This window comes from Cyprinodon variegatus, unplaced genomic scaffold (genome assembly GCF_000732505.1).
Source record: "Cyprinodon variegatus isolate N-32 unplaced genomic scaffold, C_variegatus-1.0 Scaffold744, whole genome shotgun sequence".
Taxonomy (NCBI): domain Eukaryota; kingdom Metazoa; phylum Chordata; class Actinopteri; order Cyprinodontiformes; family Cyprinodontidae; genus Cyprinodon; species Cyprinodon variegatus.
Window position 1 is genome coordinate 62,127 of NW_015151197.1, and position 18,638 is coordinate 80,764.

Consider the following 18,638-nt stretch of genomic DNA (forward strand, 5'->3'; position numbering starts at 1 on the left):
GACTGAGCTCACCTCACCTAGAGGGTAACCCGAAGAAATGAGAGAGAAAATGCAAACTTCATGCAGAGGATTTGAATCTCATGCTAGGTGGGCATGTTATTATTGTAAATCCATTATACTTGTATAATAAATGTTAATACATTCAACAATCTGAGGAGCAGAGGGGATTCCTGACAGTGTATTAGCCAGGGGATCTCTAATTATTTGTTGGTTTTTTTATTATTTATTCACATTGTTAGTGGTTGAGGCAGTGGTGGGTTTAAGAAATATGGGGACCAAGGTGAAGGCAGGCATGGGGCCCTTTAAACAGGAAGACAACTCATAACAACATTATACCTATATAGACATTTTAACAGAATGCACGTGGTTTATTAATTTACTTTTTGTCCCCTTTCCTTTCTTCTTTTTCTCTCCCTTTTGCTCAATCTTTGTTTTTCCATCCTTTTTTCGTTCTCTTTTTCTTGTACTCTTACACTCATTTAACTCTCATCTTTTTCTTTTTCGTCTTCTTGTCTTTTTCTTGTTTTCTCCCTCTTCATGCTTTTTTTTTTTTTATCCCTTTTTGTCATAGTCTTTATACTTTCTCCCTTTTGTCCCTTTAATTGTTTTTTGCCTCAACAAATCTACAGTATCAAAGAAGAGATTCATGTGTACAGACTAAAGAACCCCAAAAGCTTGAAGTTTTCCTGGAAATTCAATACAAAAAAACAAAATTTCTTAAATGATTTAATTCTCATCTACTGTGAAAAAAAATTCAAAGCTTCTGGTGCTTCAAAATGAACCATAACATTTCCAGTCTTCAATTGCACAAAGAAATGAAATGAAAGAAAAAGGCCTACTTATCATTGTAGCAGTATCACGTATCACTGTTAGCAGTCAAGAAGCTAGTCACTTTTGATAGCTTTAAGAGCATGTGTCTGCAATAATAATCTAAATAATAATTATTACTGTATTAACTATGCTGGTATGAGGACTTTTGTTGGGCACTCAGGAACTTTTGAGACTCTGTAACCGGCTAGTTTTGCCTAACAGTAACTCCGTCCATGGATATATAATGTAATAAACTCTGGTTGTTTTGATTGGTTGTGTCAGAATTCCTTCACAGTTAAAAGAAAAATGTCTAATTCCACTTTTTCTGTCAGAAGATTCTTCAGGAAGATGTGATGGCAAGGCAGCATGCTAGGAGCATGCATTCAGAAAGTAAAGCATAAGCTGGAGTGAAGAGATCAGGGACAACATACTCAATTGATCTATATTTATTGCATAGATCTGCACAATAAGAATCATCTGATAGTCAGTTTATGCAGCCTTAAGTCATTGATTCATCTGAACATAAAAACAAACACATGTTTAGATCAAAACCAGCTCTCAAATGCTTTTTTATTTATTTATGCTAAATGACACCCGATCAAGCGATGGATTAAAAATGGAAATTCAGGCAAAATGTTGGATAGAAACTACTTAATCTTCTAATATTGGATTATCTCAAAATCAATAAAAATATATTGATACTGATTGTCATCTATGAATTAAAAGACAACAGACAAAAATAGATGCTAATTTCAACAGCTGCACTAGAGACCATGACATGTTAAATCTATGAAATAAACTTTACAGGCAAATTTTTTCCCAACAAATATCTCCTCTTATTCAGATTATGGAGATAAAACAAAATAAAATGCACAAGAAGTTGTGCGTCATTATAACACACTGGTTTCCATTTCAGTATAACCACATAATTACAGCCTATCACTGCATTTGACTCCATCCATTCAGAGAAAACAATAGTGAAAGGCTCAGTTGCCTCTAACTTAATGCAGACAGGATGGAGGTTAGAAAAACAGCTTTTCATTTGGATAAACACTTAATAGACTCAATGAAAATAATGACTAAAGAGTACTGTAGGAACTGTAGGAGGTGATAGATCTAAATCTGAGAACAGTATTTGTGGTTTAAATGATGGAAAATTGATGGTCCTAAATAATCTAAACAATGTAGATCCCCAAGGCCTACCCAGTAAGTTTAAGCATTTCTTGGTTTTTAATATCTTCTTATACTTTCTTTTCATCTCAATGTTCAGTTTTTTCTGTAGGTCATTGCTTAGATGAGTGGGAGGTGTAGACAGAAACATTCCAGGCTCCTAGAGTCATCTGTTTAAGAAACGATCCTTATTAGAACAGAAAGGGGAAAAGGGAAATGCCTTGAACATGACCGTGATTGGCTAAAATAAAACCAAACAAAAGTCTCTGAAAAATGCTCTGTTAAGAATGACCTGCATTTCCATGAATCCTTTTAACAGAAGGAGGCTCAGGATAACAATATGTTTTTAAATTTGATTTCTTGTGTTCGCTTTTGGCTTCTGAAGTTTATTTGCAGGGCTGTAGTTTACGCCAAGGGAGAGGAAAACTAAAGTTAAAACAAAAACGTCTGCTTTGTGGTGACAATGGATCTTTTTAGCTGTTATCTTTTATTCATACCACATGCTCAGATGGAGAAATAAGTTCCTATATATCAGCATTAGAGCAAAGAATGACTGAGCAGTCATCCTCTTCCATCCCAAACCCAGCGTAGAGCGGCTCAGTGAAGTTATTGTAGAAGGTGTAAAGATGTTTGAGGCTCCCAGCAGAAACACTATAAAAAGACAAGGTCCCTCCAGGCCAATCCAGAAAGACTGCAACCTTGTGAGAGGGAGACGCAGGTGCAGATATTTCCGACCCCCTGCTGTCATGTTCAACGCTGTAATGATCCTCAGAGCAAAATAGACACCAGGACTTATCAGTTTTGCCGAACCCAGTCAAATAACTACTCGCCCTGCGGCTGATTCCCCTCATGGCGACAGCAATGTCCACCCAGCGCCCTCGCCACTCCACTTCCCAGTAATGGCGCCCAGTGAGGCCTTGGTGACACAGGACCTGGGAGACGCTTTCAAACCGTTCCGGGTGCTTTGGGTACGGCTGTGACTCCCTGACCCATGTCACCTGTTTGCCCCCATCGTGCAGAAAGAGAGACGTGGCTGCCGTGTTGGAGTCAAAGGTCAGGGTGCAGGTGTCTGTGAAAAAAGAAAGTTCTTGTTTATCCATCAATCATAATGGTAATGTAGGCATTATGTAATGTTGAAATTCTGGTGTTTACAGTGTGATCCCTGATGCTGGGCTTGTTCTAAGTCTTAGCAAAGGAAGTTAAGAACCACCAGGGATGTAGCTCCTTGTTTGGGTTTTTCATAGACATAGCCAACGAGAATAAAAATCTTTGAATTATATTTTTAACAGGGATGAAAAAAGTATAATAACGGCATTTAATTTGGAGGACAGAAATAAAACAAACATACCCTGACTAAAATTAATTCTCTAAATGTTTAACTGCTCTGGTAACATTCATTTAAAATATTAATTTTAAATGTTATAACTACAGTAAGGGTTAGTTTAAAACAAGCATTGGAATTAACCATAAAGGGAACTTTGTGTGATTTGAACTTGGTTTCCATAAACTGCTGATCGGTTTGGATTATCATTATCAGAATTATTTTACAGATTGTAGGTGAAGATTCTCAGTCATCCAGGTCATGGTCGAGTTTGAAAAGTTCAGTTTAGGCAACTGGAAGTGCAGTTTTCCCCCCTAATCCAAGCAGCTTCTTCAGTTCTAAATATTGGTAGAAAGCACTGAGATTAATATGCTGTAGGTCTAACAAATAGAGGGAACAAAGGTGGCTCTGATCCTTCCTACTAGATTGGCCAAGGAGGACACCTGGGGGTGTTCATGGGTTGTTAGGGGGTTCTGCTGGGTCATTTACCGTCTCGTCAGAGTGGTTTTGGTCAAAGAGCAGTTAAGGAAGTCGTCTTTGTTAACCTGGAAAAACCTTCTCTTAACAGAAGCGGTGGTCTCATTACCTTTCAGCTACTTACAGAGCACTTTTAGGAACAATAAAAAGATCCGCCCTCACCTGACTCACACTTCAATGAGGCATGTGACCGAAACCACTCTATCGAGGGAGTTAACATCCCATGAACACCCCCCAAGTGAATTCCATGGCCCATCCAGTAGGAGGGATCAGAGCCACCCTCTTGTTCCCCCTCATTCTTAAGTGCTGGTTATCCTCCTGCAGTAGTGTGACGCAGTGAGCTTGTCGCAGATATTTTTGATTTATGCCCAATATTGAAGCGTGGTCTGCGCTATGTTATTCCACGCCACAACGCAGGAGGGACAATCACAAACTAGCTGTGGGTCTAGATACGGCTGACGTGGGGAGGTGGGGGCAAGTTTGTTCGACAACGGAGGGACATGAGGGCGAAAAAGAGCGGGGATCCAGGTGGAAAAGGGGTCCCAGTGTTCTCCCACACATTACTCCTCTAGCTGGTCCATTTTCCAAAATGGCGGTCTTATAAACAAAACAAGCCGGTAAGGTACCAAACAGGAAATACGGATATTGTAGAGCTGATGTAGATTTGACCAATCAGAGGCCTCCTGTCTGAGGACAACTACAATTTTGGAGAGTGTCTGTGGAAGGGGGTTGAGGGACATATTTGCGTTCACTGCGACACACACAGACAACCTGGTTTCTGAGTATAAATCAGCCTTTAGTTCCACCTATTATGTCTGCTTCAATCTCCTTGAACCGCAGTCGGTCTCTGGTTCTGCTGGAGGTTTCTTCCTGTTAAAAGTGAGTTTTTCCTCTCCACTGTCACTAAGAGCATGCTTGGTGTAAGGGATTGTTTCAAGTCAATGCTTTTCTTCAGCTTTTATTGTCATCACACTGTACACTGTCAGTACAAAGCAATAGAATTCACTCTCTGCATTTTAATTAATTACACTGTGTCATCATTAATGGAAAATATCTCACAGGAAAGGCATCCATTGGGCCTGTTTCTGTGGAATGGATTTTTTTCTATTATGTTCACAAGCAAAGAACATGTTTTGTAAATGGAAATGAGAAAAAACTGAAATTTGAAATGTGATCCACATTGAAACTTTGAAAAACATTTGAAAAACAGGTTCTTGAGAGTAAGTGTACAGTTTTTATTTTTTTTACTGAAATTTATTTTACATAATTTAGTTCTTTTAATGTTAAGTATCTGCAAGTATTTTGAATTTTTAAATCTTGTTTGTAATATTTTTTAAGGATTGTTTTATTTCTATTTTTTAGATTAAGATGTGTAAATTCCATTATTTTCAAACTGCATTTAAAAGATAACAAGCTCTTTACTTTAAACCAATAGAAACACTTGCTCGCACATTGACCAATAAAAGTGTTGTTGCTCAAGTCCATGCAGACCAATAGAATTGTGACTTTGCTCCTCATGCTAAAGTAAATCCCGCCTCCAGAAGTGAGGAAAATGTGCAAAATCTGATAATGCAACTTGAAAAAAATTACTAAAACTCCATCTGCAAAAATGCACATTTAAAAAAAAAAGAAAAATTTAAAATGTGTAAAAAATAAACGTTAAAAAAATTGATGAATAAAATCTTTTTAAAAAGTGTGGAAAATACAACTTGTTTGAAAAATACATATTAAAAAATTAATAAAACAAAATGTTTAGAGAAAATACAAATTCTAAGAAAACAGCATAGAAGTTATTAGTAAAAATTTAACTTTTTTTTATTAAGAAGACTTTTAAAGTTTCATTCATGGATGGCCTTCCATTGCTTATGGGGTCCCAACCTGTTACTACTATGTATCCAACAGCCAATAAGTGAGACCTAAGCAACCAACAAGAAAAGATCCTTTGTTAGACAGTGTTTTTTTGTGTTGTTGTTTTTTTTAAAACATATGTCTTTGCACCATATGATATTTTAGCAGTCGATATGATGATACAGTATTAGTGAAAAGCTTTTAGGAATTATGCAAATGTTCACAGTTTGAAGGTCTGAAAAGCTAGTATGTGGATTGTTTCTACAATAATTCCTTGAAAAGATCAAAATTGAATCAGAATAAAATCAGTTTTAACTTCTTTTGACATTTATACCAACCAGTGCTCCAGCTATACGTAAATGCAACAAGCAATAACAGGATCTCATCCAAAGAGATTACTCCAACGTGTATTTAGATAACATTTGATGCTGATTGGAGGCTACAGGTAGTCATTTGGAGGTCAACTGATTTCCATACCAGTGCCAGTGATGATTTCATCGGCCTTGACGTTGTTTCAGGAGAGTAATTCAGTTAAGTGCTGAGTGAGATATGTACTTTAAGTGGCAGTACATTGACATCAATGTTTGTCTTAGTCCAACATTTTTCTCCATTGCAGCTAAATGATAAAAAAAATCTACAATGTATTGCATTTCACATTTAGTTCTGTGCATAATAATTCTGCTTTTGTATAAAAACAGGTATTTGTTGGATAGATGTATGTACCAAACTGACAGGGCTACTCTAGATATTTCCTGGACATATAATAGAAGCATCACAATCCTACTGGATAGCATTGCATAGTGTAACATCACCCTGCTTCCACAGTCAGCTTCATTAATTCTTCGCTGCTTTAAAGGCAAAATGATCTTATGAAGACTGATCCTCCCTGACAGATCAGAAATCTGTCTTTCATTCCAGAACGTACAAAACCTGATTGTCAATTTGTCTGAAGAACATCAACCCAAAGGTCTGGTTTTACCGTCATTAGTCTAAGACAGGGGTCTGCAACCTGTGGCTCCAGAGCCACGTGTGGCTTTTTAGGCCTTAATCAATCAAATAATAAAGTGCAAATAATCTTTTCAAATATAGAAAAACAAACAAATGAAGGTTTTAGCATTTTCTCTGTTGACCAATTGCATTGAATTTCCAAAATAAGTCGACTACAAATATAAAAGAAATTATTTTTAAGAGCAACCCATTGAAAATGAATTCTCTTTTTGATTTTTAACTAAAATCTAAAATCAAACAGTTTTTTCTTTAAAAATCTCAGATCTCCAGTGGGCAATATTACATGTAATGTTTGTGGCTCTAGACACCTTTTCTTAGCTGTACTGAAGCCAAAAATGGCTCTTTGGAATGTAAAGGTTGCAGATGCTTGCAAACTTTGCATATTTATGTTTGATATTAATGTTGAATAAAGTTGCATTCATGTTTTTGGTGTCAGTCAGGACAAAACCTGCAAACACTGGCATTTTCAGCTGAAAACAATATTAAAATGTAACAGAAGAATATATCAGGGGATATTAATATGTCTTTAAGATGCCAATAGCACAGTGTTATAGACCTTTACACTTTGTATGCGACAGTAAATGGAACTGATCCGTTTTTTATTTCCATAATCATTTTTAGGAGTCTATATGGCCATAATAAAAATCTAATATAATGAATAGAGCTAATAATAATGGAACACTTACAATTTTTCAGAATTGATTTCAGATAACATTCTTCACTGTGATCCACCCTGTAGGAGGGATTAAATACAAAAAAGAACATTAAAACAATTAAAACTCATAAGAGGACCATTTGAACAACATGACAGTGAGATTTCTTACATGTCTGAACAAAAGCTTTTGATGATGTCAGAGGTTTCATAAATAGAATCGGACTTAATATACTCAGCAAATTGTGCATTTGGTTTACCTTAGATCCTCTAGCTTACAAAGTGGATTATCCCGCTGATCTGAGATCAGATTGACTCCAGATTCCTGCAGAAAATTGTAGCTAAGGTCCAGCTTTCTGAGGTGCGAAGGGTTGGAGCTCAGTGCTGAAGCCAGATGTGTGCAGCCTTTTACTGTGACTCCGCAAAATGAGAGCCTGCATCATCAAGTCAAACTTTATCAATTTTCATGTCAGAGTTAAGATTTACCTTAAAAACTTAATTTGCTTCAGTTGATTTGTTAAAGCATTGTAATATAGGACAGGAAAGCTGGTTACCTTAAGGTTTCTAGTACACAGTTTGGGTTTGCTATTCCATTAGAGAGCAACTCCACTCCCTGGTCCTCGAGGTCATTTCCACACAGATCAAGCTCCTTCAGCTGTGAGCTGCTGGTGGAGAGGACTGAAGCAATTTCAGCACCGCACTTCTGGAGACTACAGTCATTCAATCTGCAAGGTTCAGACAGGGTACGCATCAGAAACTGCACCCTAAGTATGTTGCTTCAACAAGCAATATTTCATCCCAACTGAGAAAACATAAATCAGCATAATAATCAATGATTCCACTATGCTGCCAAAACTCACCTTAATGTTTCCAGTTTACAGTTCTGACTTTTGAGACCAGAGCACAGTTGGCTGAAACCTGGACCTTGTAGGTTGTTGCCACCAAGGTCCAGCTCTCTGATTGTGCTGCAATCTGTGCTGAGGACTGGGCTTATGTGGCTGCAGGATTTCTGTGTTAAACCACACCAGCTGAGTCTGATAAAAAAAAAAAAAAAAATGAAAATAAAATAAACTAAATATCCAACGTTTAATATCTGACCAGTAAGGTAAGAGCCCATATTATAGATTAAAAAAAATAATTATTATTTCAAGCTTATATGATTGGTTGAATTAGCTCACTGTATAGTAACATAGCTGTTAAAAAAAAAACCCTGCAAATGTGCAATCATTTTCTTTAAATAGTAGTAATTTTGTTGAAATAGCAGTTTTTTTATTTATTGTCCAATTAACATGCATACTAATTGGAACTTGTCTGTGCTGCAGCTTTCTTAAAATGTCTGGTAGGTTTACGCTTCCTACTCAGTGCACTCAGACCAGCTGTACAACCTTCAAAGACGAGAGCACGCCTGTTCATCTGAGAGGCGCATACAGAGCAGAGAAACAGGCAAAACGTTGTTTTAGACAAAAGAACAGAGCAAAAAATTATTTTACATGCAGTTATTTACAGCAGAAGCATTTAAAGTATAGGAAAAAAGAAGCCAGTTGCGTCTGATCTAATTTAAAAAGGATTTACTCTAAACGCCAGCATTAAAGTCTGATAAATTAAAATGTGTGGAAGCACTGCAGACTTTGAGGATATTTCGATTTTTTATTGAGCTCAGAATGAATCTTCTTTGGACAAACAAAACTTAACCATGATCATAATATGATCATTAATGCAAAACTAGGACTTATATTATAAGTCCTAGTTTTGCATTAATTTTCCTGTTGTAGCATTTTCTCCACTGGGTTTTATTTGATTTCTTGTTTTAGTCTCACATAAAATCTGCTATCTTTGTGATTTCTCTCCTTGAAGGTAACAAGTGATCATCAGTGGAAGTATATGCATAGCCCATTAGTTCTATTAGATGTTGAAGCAGTGTGTAGACGCAGCGAAGCAACTGCACTGCGTCTTTTGCCAGGGACCCACATTTTCAGAGTAGAGAAATTCTGCACAGTAGGACTTAGATCAGGGGTCTTCAACGTTTTCCAGGCCAAGGACCCCCAAATTGATGGCAAGATGGAGCGGGGACCCCCTAAATATATATATTGTATGAAATTGTGTTATATCAAACTGGTTCTATAGTCACTCTTCTACATATGGAGTCATGTAATGAAAGTAATTTCGCCCTGGGATTATTAAAGTATTTCTGATTCTGATTCCTGGATGATGGGACAGGTGTTGTAAATGAAACGGTGCCCAGCTTGAAAGAGCTCCTGTGTGTCACTGAATGTGTGCATTGAGGACTGAAAGACATGTTCTGGATCAAATTTATCTGTTTACTACAGTGAGTTGAACTCATGTTAATGTACATTTAAAGACATTTCACTTAGTGGAAAAATATAAAAAAAGTCTAATCAACCAAAACTTTCGCGACCACCATGCGCTACCTCCATGGACCCCTAGGGGTCATGGACTCCTGTCGAAGACCTCCGCCTTAGATCATCAGGATTGCTTCATCGCATTGCAGTTGTGTAGTTCTATGCTTAAATAGAATAATTAACCAGCTAAGTGTTTTTTTTGTTTTTTGCCGATACTAACAGTGTCTGGTGTGGCTGCTCTTGTTTAATCACTGTAACTCTTTTTCTTTGGATCTACCATTGGTTAGTGAATTTAAATCTTTTGTTTGTTTTGTTTTTTTAATCAATGCTCATATTCATAAACTTGACCAGATCCACTTTGCTTTCCATCAACTGAATTCCTATCTAAATGATTCGCTCTGGTATAGATTGGCATGGAGTTGGAGCAGCAAGCAGCAAAAATAGAAGTGGCCGGCCGCCACTTCTAATTTTTTTTTACTGACTTTAAATACTGCACCATGTCCACTTTGCACATCCAGACGAACAAGGGGTAAGAGTACTTTCACTATTCTTTATGTTAAACTACTTAAACTACTAGAGTAGTTTAACATAAAGAGTAGAAAGTAGTACTACTTTCATTAAGTATATTGTTGATATTCCGTAAAAGTTTAAAAAAAACAATCCACTGGATTTTGTTTAAAAGGTTTGAAGACGTTTCGCTTCCCCTCCAGGAAGCTTTCTCAATTCAAAATGTCTGGATTTGTATTGAGTTTGAGGCTTTATATAGACAAGGCCTTGTGTTGCTTGGAAACATGCAAATTGAAACTGGCGAGCGGTTTATTTGGTTCCAGACATTTTGAATTGAGAAAGCTTCCTGGAGGGTAAGCGAAACGTTTTTAAACCTTGGAAACAAAGTCCAGAGGATTGTTTTTTAAACTTTTATGGAATGACCATGACCTGGATGACTGAGGATCATTACCAGCATATATTCTTGATAATTGTCATATTTTTTGTAATCATATTAAATATATATTTCAATAAAAGTGTATTTGTCCATCCAAATATTCTGTTCTGTTAAGATAAATTTAAAACATTTCATTATTATTTCTTAGGTTTAACTTATGCAACTAGTCTCAAGTTAATGTTTTACTTTACTGACAGACCGTCTTGTAACTGGGAATGAGGTAAAATGAAAAGTTAACGGCATTTATGAAGTTGACTAGGTTATAAATTTGGTATTATTGATATATAATTGTAATGCTGTGCAAAACCATCAAACTGCAGAAGGCAGACCTACCTGAGAATCTCCAGTTTGCAGTTTGGATCTTTCAGTCCAGCTGAAAGCTGAAATACACCAGCATCCTTTAAGCCGTTATTACTCAGATCAAGAAATTTCAGCTGAGAAGCATGTGAGCTGAAGACTGAAGCTAAAGCCACACAGTCGTTCTCTCCCAGTTTGCACTGATTGAAACTGCAAAAGACGAACAAAATGTTTCAGCAACAACTTAATGAATCCATGCATACATAGTAATGGAACTCAAAGCATTTCTATGTTTAATCAACAATGAGGAGTGTCCTGTAGCTAAATACACCAATAAATGTGACCCACTGATTAACACATAATGTTAAAATCAAAGGACTTTAATGGGACACAATTTTAACCTCAGTTATTTCTATTGATTTTTAGTTGGATTCAAGTTAGTTGATTTACTGGGAGCCTTTTAACAGTTTTGCTTTCTGCCTCTGGAAACAATCTGGAGTTTCCTTGATTCAGTGTTTTGGACTAATGTCTCGGTTATTGACCTACTTTGATTTCATGATTCCGTTACTGAATAGTCTTATAAGTTCATCCTTTAATTGACTATTGATAGTACACAATACTGAAAGAGAATATTCGTCCTTATGTTCCCATTTTGCTGTTTAGGGTGATAAAAAAACGCAGTTTCCTTTATAAATTGTGTGTCATGCAACTTCTCAAAAAAGTTTCAATACAAAAGTGAGCCTACTATACATCATTGCCACATTCTTCTAGCATTTCTGTGCTTAGTCAAAGTCTTTAAACTTCAAAAAAAGATTCAAGTAGTATTAGTAACTTTTGAATGAATAGAGACAATTTCTTTGGATGATGATTTGTTTTACTCTTCTGATAGCCATAGCCCAAATCACTAAATTGGTGAAGGCAACTGGATTTTAACAGCCAATCAAAGAGTCCAGCCTTTACGTAAAAGATTAAGAACTCTGGTCAGTAAGCAAATTACAGTCATAATAAGTTAAAAAATAATCATTAATTGGGTTTTACCTTCGGTTTGAATGAACTATTATTTACCCACATCAAGAGTTTTGTGACTAACCCCTTTAGAAACATCACTCAAAAAATATGAAAAGGTTCTGAAGCTTTTTCTCCTCACAGCACTGTTTTCAAAGCAATAATTTAACTGTCAGAAAAAAGCAGACGTAACCTCAGTGTTTCCACTTTGCAATGACGGCTGCCCAGTCCCAGACTCAGGGCCATCACTCCTTCTTCATTAAGGTCATTAGCACTCAGGTCCAGCACTCTCAGCTGTGTCGACTCTGTGGTAAGAGCATTTGCCAAAGCCTCACAGCAGCCACCCTCAACTTTGCATTTATGTAGTCTAAAAAAAACAAGGAAGTGGAGAGAACTGTTTCAATTCAAAACTGCTTAAACAACCTGCTTACAAGAATAAAGTAAAGGGAAAAGCATATTCAGCAAGAAGAGCAACATTAGTTCTCTCTACCAGAGTTGGAGGAACAAAATATTAATCTGTTATTGCAGCACTTGTTTGCTCTTATTACATACTTTGACCCTTTTCTGTCAGAAGAAATTTTATGTGAACCAATGAAGACTTCCTGAGAGAATGAACTATCCTTGCCAGCAGGAAGTCTCTTTTTGCTCAATTAAACTTAAGTAAAAATATACGAATATTCTTGTTCTGATTTGGCTTAACATATATTTAAACCCCAACAAAAATCTATCTTCCAACATTGCTGCTTTAGAGAGAGAGAGGTATTATAAAGCATCAAATGGAAACACCTTAAACTCTTCAGCTTGCAATGAGGACTCCTTAGGCCATCAGAAAGCAGTCTCACTCCTGAATCCCTCAGACTGTTCTTGCTCAAATCTAAATCTGTCAGTTGAGAGGATGTTGAGCTCAGCGCGGAGGCCAGCAATTGGCAGCAGTTTTCAGTAAGCTTGCAACCATCTAGGCTTAGAGGGAAACACAATGCAATGGTTACATGAGGTTAAGGTTTGTTAACTTAATGTAAGATAATGACTTTCAATACATCAAAATGCTGCTTGATTCTGATAGGAGAGATGTTTCAATCAACTTAGGTTAGCTATACTTACAGGGCATGAGTGGAGGAGGTTATAACAGGAAGCAGCTTCTCTACCCCCTCTTCTGATCTTATGTATTTCTTTAGGTCAAACTCTTTCTCCAGAGCCTCGGATGTCATTAGCTCAAAAGTAAGAGCCGACCATTGAGCAGGAGATAACTGTTTGCTTGCAATCTTTCCAGAACTCACAAAGCTCTGGATTTCCTGAACAAGAGATTCCTCCCTGAGCTCCCCCAGACAATGGAACAAGTTAAGATTCATTTCAGGTTCTGCACTGATAATGTCTTTGATAAACTGTATAGTGTTTGCCACATCCTCCTCTCCTTCTACTTCCAAAGGCAGTATTCTGTAAAGAAGCTCCTGGTTTGACTTCAACGAGAGGCCCAGAAGAAAGCGAAGGAAGAGATCCCATTGGCCGGTCTTACTACTCAAAGCTTTTTCAATGGCACATTTATGGAAGCCAAAAACAGACTTTTTCAAGAGTTTTGAGGGAAATCTTCCAAGCCTTCCCAGAAGGACATTGTCCTTGTTTTGCATGTATGAATAATGGGCAAACACAGCCGCCAGAAACTCCTGGATAGTCAAGTGCACAAAGCTGAAAACCTTATGCCTCTTGCCCTCCTCCATCTGGAAGATCTCTGTGCAGACTCCTGAATGCATGGTTGCCTCGTTCACATCCATGCGGCATTCTTTCAGATCAGCCTCATAGAAGATAAGTCGGCCTTTTTCGAGCTGTCGGAAGGCTAATTCTGCAAGCTTCAAATAGACATTATCACTTCTCATGGTGTAATGCCTTTCACTCATCCGGTCAGTCTGGCAGAGAAGAAGATACGCATACATCTCAGTTAGGGTGTTAGGCATTCTGTCTGTTGCCTTGTCTTGCAGCATTTTTTTCATCAACTTGACGGTGATCCAGCAGAAAATAGGTATTTGACACATAACATACAGGCTTTTCGATGATTTCACGTGGTTGATCATCCTAAGCGACAGTGCATCATCCCTCACACGCTTCTTAAAGTATTCCTGCCACTGGTTTTCAGTGAATCCTTTCATCTCAGTCCACTGGTCAATGTACTTTCGGGGAATTTTGTTGGCCGCTGCAGGCCTGGAGGTTATCCAGATGAGCGCATTCCCGAGCAGATCCCCTGCAATGAGGTTGGTGATCAGCACATCAAGCAAGGCCGACTCCGTCTCGTCTCTCAAAACCTTGTTGTGTTTGAAATCTAAGGGCAGACGGCTCTCGTCAAGGCCATCAAAAATGAATAGCACTTTACATTCTGATAGCTTCTGAATGGGTTTAATGTCAGGGAAAAAGTGGTGGAGCAGCTGCATTAATGTATAGTTCCTTTCGCCAATGATTGAATTCAATTCCCGGAAAGGAAGTGGAAAGAGAAAGGTTATGTCCTGGTGTTCCTCTCCTTCCGCCCAGCTCAGTGTGAACTTCTGGGCACAGACAGTCTTACCCATTCCAGGGATACCCTGGGTAAGAACAGTTCTGATGCGCTTTTCTTGATTGGGCCTAGGCTTAAAAAGATCTTGAATGTTAATTGTTTCCTCCACCGATGTTTGCTTGGACTTCTGCTGTCTGACCTCACGTTCATCACTTAGGCTTCCCCAGGCTCCTGTTATCACATGGAGCTCTGTGTAGATTCTTTTCAAGTAGATGTTATCTCCTTCTTCCGCATTTCCCTCATAAATGTTCTGGCACTTTTCCTTTAATTTAGATTTCAGTCTCCCTTGGATGGTAACAAGGTCACTGTCTGTTCAAGGAAACATTTCACGCTTCAGTAAAATCATTGATGAACATAAATTATTAGAATTGCATATTTTTATAGTCTTACCTTTGTCTGTCTTATTTATTTGACCTGATCAAAAACAAAAGTGTACAGATTTTACTAACCATCACTTTTTTTGTAAACAAATCAACTAAACCTCTACCTTACCGTTGCTGTGAAACTCTTTTAGTTTATCAACTAAAAGCTTCTGTCTCATTTTCTCCAGTATCTTTATGGTTATGGTCACAGCACCGTCATAACCATATGTTGTCACCACAAGAGTCACAGTGTCCTTCCTGTCCAAGCCTTTAGCTTTAGACTTTGGGATATGAGCAAATCCTTCAACGGTTTTGCTGTAAAGATGCCACTGAAAAGTCTCCAGTTCCTCATCAAGCAGCTCCTCCAAAACCTCCAAGAGTTGTTCGTTTACAGTAGACATGTCTGTTCATCCTCTGGACAACGCAGCTGTTAAATGCAGCAGTACTTTCTGTTTTGAGACTATGTTTTCAAAGTGTGTCATCACCCCCATCATTTCCTGCTGAGGCTGACACAGTCACATGACCAGAAAAAATGTTTAAGATAAATGCATGCCTGTATGCCTTTGCACTGTAAACACAGGGGAATATGGGTAAGACTGACACAACCCTGAGGCAGAAGCTAATTACAGCTATATTTACCCAACTATCATTAAAATCAGGTTTCTCTTTGTTACAGAAACTGTTTCCCTACTTAGCTATACCTTATGCTGGTCAAATTTCATCAAAATAAATAGAAAATTATGGTTTTAAAGTAATTGAATATAACATTAAAGAGTGTAGTCTTTGAAATATTAAAATAAAAAATGGGAATCTTGTTTAAAAAAAACACAGGCTTTTGAACTTTCAACATATAGCTTTACAATTTAAAGCACCTATAATTTCCAAAGTTCTCCTGGTCCTCTAAAGTGCAACTTGAAGAAAGAAAACCTTAGATAAGATAACAGTTCCTTTTATAACAACCCATTGTAAACCTTAGTGAAAGGGCTCTTATCTGATTGGCTCCCTGGGTGAGCCTCTTCATTGGCTAAAAATGAGATAACAGGGTGGGAAAAACAAGGTGTACACAAGCAGAAAGCACGTTAAGCTGCTATCTTTGTTAACCTGAGCTGCAACACAAAGGGATGGAAACTCCATATTGACTGTACATGTACAAAAGAAACAGAAAACGTCTATATGTTGTCCATTCCTTTATATTTTCTCATTGGGCAACTTCTAATGGCCAGAATAAAAACTACCACTCCTTAAAAAGTTACACACATTTAACTATATGATATTTTGGAAAAACTTTCATTAGCACTGCTGGTAACACTTAAGTCTGAAATATATATACAGTAGTTGTAGTTCACAAACCAGACAAAAGAAATTCATACAGGTGAGCATTACAGCTGTTTTTATTGAAAACAGTTAGACAACTTTTTTATTGCTTTATCATTTGTAGAAACACAATATTAACTCCACAGCTAAAGTATTTTAAAGGTAGTTTATCTGCTTGCAGTTTTCTGGTGTGTTCCCAAACCTTCAGGCTCAGACAGGTCATTGTGTGACTGGTCATCTGAGCCGTCATTCTTCATCTGCAGTTTTGGATTATTATGTTGCACACTGCCGTTAATGATTGGTTGAGATATATTTCCACCTTATTTTATGGAGTCTAAGAAATTAGGAATTTTAAATTTTGTCATTAAAGAGGTATTACAGAGTTATCTAATACTATCACTTGTGGCCAAAATACAGCACTGCAGCACTCTTGCTTGGACTCGATAAGTTTTTTGATTACCTTACTTTGAGTCGTCAATAGTGACAAAATCCATCTTAACCATAACATGCTGATCATTTGCTAAGTTGGATCCTTTTATTATTGACATGCTTGATGTCACATCGGATGAACAGCACGGGAACTTGCGACCCGAAATAAAGTCAAGAAAATAGGCGGCAGGCTTAGAGACCACTTTCGGTGGTCTAAGACATATGATATTACGCTTCAAGTCGCTTGTTTAAGCAAACAGAAAATATAGCAAATTTGCATTTCCTTTTCTTTATGTCTTTGAAAAGGTCTCTTATTATATCAATTTCAGTTGGATGGAAACCCGGCTACTCTAATCTTTTCATCAGGATTGTCAAGAAAATCTTTTAAAATATCTCTTTTTCTGTGTTTTTCAATGGAAAATTCAGCTACTGTAAAAATTAAAGGGTTTTTAAAAATCAACATGATGGGTGCCAATAATTTCGAGGACTGTTATATTTAGGATTTCACTTCTTTTCTAAAATTAACTTTGATGATGTAATTTTACTCAAATCTCCAAAATGATCAAACTAATTCTGCAAGAATGAAGGGCTGAACACACCATAAAATAGCCGCCTCCCCTTCATGCAACAGAGGAGAGTCTGACAGTATGACTGGTACAAACCTTTCCCTCACATCTATGTTATGTTTAAGATTTAGAGATTAGTTATGGGAAATGTAGTCCAGCAGTGAAAACAGACTCTCCTTCAGTCTGGGGAGGCTCTATGTGGATCAAGTGATGCAAATCTTTGAAGCCCAGGCTGGAGGCTTAGCGTCGTATTTATCAGGAAACCACCTCTCCTGATCCTCCTGTTCACCACATGCTGCATCTTGTCCAGACAAAGGTTCAGGATCCAGGTACGGCTTCTCCAAAATTTTCAGAACTCTGTTGACCTATCAGACAAGATGCAAGAGAGATGTATAACTGGGACCTGAAAAAGGCAGCCAAGCTCTATTTCCTTCGATAAGTTATGGAGGAAAAGGAGAATTAATGAAAAAATAAACAGTCATTTCAAATATAACAAATAAATCACACAATAAGAAATCTAATTGATAAAAATGATTTCTAATAATATACTTTAGTGCGTTAGGAATTGTAAATTATATGTATCAATCCATTAGCAAATACATGAAATATTTGAAAATGTGCAAATCCTATTTATACAAAGAGATTTAAAAACTACAATTCATAATTCTAATTATAAATACCTTTCCTAATCTTACATTTAAAAAGGTTATTCCTTACTCCATTTCTGTTTTCTTTTTCACCTTACATTTTCAAATCCTTTTTTGCAGTTAGATTTTCTGATTATCTTTTCCATGTATCTTTTCTGTTACCCTTCTGTTTCCTGAGTGCATTGAAAACCATTAAACCATTTAAACAGCTTCTCAGATGTAACCAACCCTCTTATTGGTCAGTTTATGAACTAAGTGTGGCAATTTTGTTGGTACCCACAATGGTCACAGAAATACCTGGAAATATCAATACAAATTTTAAATATATGAAATTAACAAATGGAAGTCAGATTTTGTTTGTAACCATGCATTAACAAAATTATTGTTTTTTATTAAATTAAATGAAAGGAAAAAAGTGATGGTACTCTTAACTTATATTGTTGCCCAACAGTTTGAAGCAATCACTGTTATCGAATGATTCCTGTAACTGTCAATGAGGCTTCTGCTCCTCTCAGCACGTATTTTAGTCCACTCCTCTTGATCAAACTGCTATAATTCTTTCAGGTTTCAACAGGCTGCATTTTCCACACAGCCTTTTTCAGCTTCTTCCAAAGATGTTCAGTAGGATTTAGGTCAGAGTTCATAGAATGCCACTTCAGAAGAGTCCAATGTTTTTCTAGTTGTGTGTTTTGGGTAATTATCCTGCTAAAGACACATGAACAAAGCTTTCTGACACCGGGCAGCACATTTCTCTCTAGAAATCCCTTGTTAATTTTTAGATTTCATTGTACCATGCATATATTACAGACACCCTGTTCCAGATAAAGCAAAGCAGCCCACAGCATAACAGAGCCTCCTCCATATTTTATAGTAGAGACAGTGTTCTTTTG

At 37.1% G+C, this 18,638-nt stretch overlaps 2 protein-coding genes across 2 annotated transcripts in view; both read right to left on the reverse strand.

The window, feature by feature from the left end:
- Positions 1 to 1,277: 1,277 nt before the first annotated feature.
- Positions 1,278 to 15,233, reverse strand: LOC107098075 (NACHT, LRR and PYD domains-containing protein 12-like). Its single transcript, XM_015395517.1, has 11 exons — positions 14,923 to 15,233; positions 14,821 to 14,844; positions 12,993 to 14,739; positions 12,678 to 12,851; positions 12,085 to 12,258; positions 10,923 to 11,096; positions 8,147 to 8,320; positions 7,841 to 8,011; positions 7,547 to 7,720; positions 7,321 to 7,367; positions 1,278 to 3,049 (listed from the first exon to the last, which is right to left on the reverse strand). The coding sequence occupies exons 1-11, from the start codon at positions 15,191 to 15,193 to the stop codon at positions 2,505 to 2,507; spliced, it is 3,675 nt and encodes a 1,224-aa protein (XP_015251003.1). The 5' UTR covers positions 15,194 to 15,233; the 3' UTR covers positions 1,278 to 2,504.
- Positions 15,234 to 17,181: 1,948 nt separating this feature from the next.
- LOC107098064 (selenoprotein O-like) overlaps positions 17,182 to 18,638 on the reverse strand; it is a 14,042-nt gene continuing 12,585 nt past the window's right edge. The window contains exon 5 of the mRNA XM_015395502.1: positions 17,182 to 17,466. Within this exon, the coding sequence (XP_015250988.1) occupies positions 17,305 to 17,466 (162 nt within the window). The 3' untranslated portion in view covers positions 17,182 to 17,304. The remainder of the gene's footprint in view (positions 17,467 to 18,638) is intronic.

Excerpts from the sequence above, each read along its gene's own strand:
- LOC107098075 (XM_015395517.1), bottom strand. The coding sequence starts at position 15,193 with ATGTCTACTGTAAACGAACAACTCTTGGAGGTTTTGGAGGAGCTGCTT. Across the intron at positions 7,721-7,840 it reads TGTGTACTAGAAACCTTAAG|GCTCTCATTTTGCGGAGTCA; the intron begins GTAACCAGCTTT and ends TTGATGATGCAG. Across the intron at positions 7,368-7,546 it reads TGTAAGCTAGAGGATCTAAG|GGTGGATCACAGTGAAGAAT; the intron begins GTAAACCAAATG and ends TCCCTCCTACAG.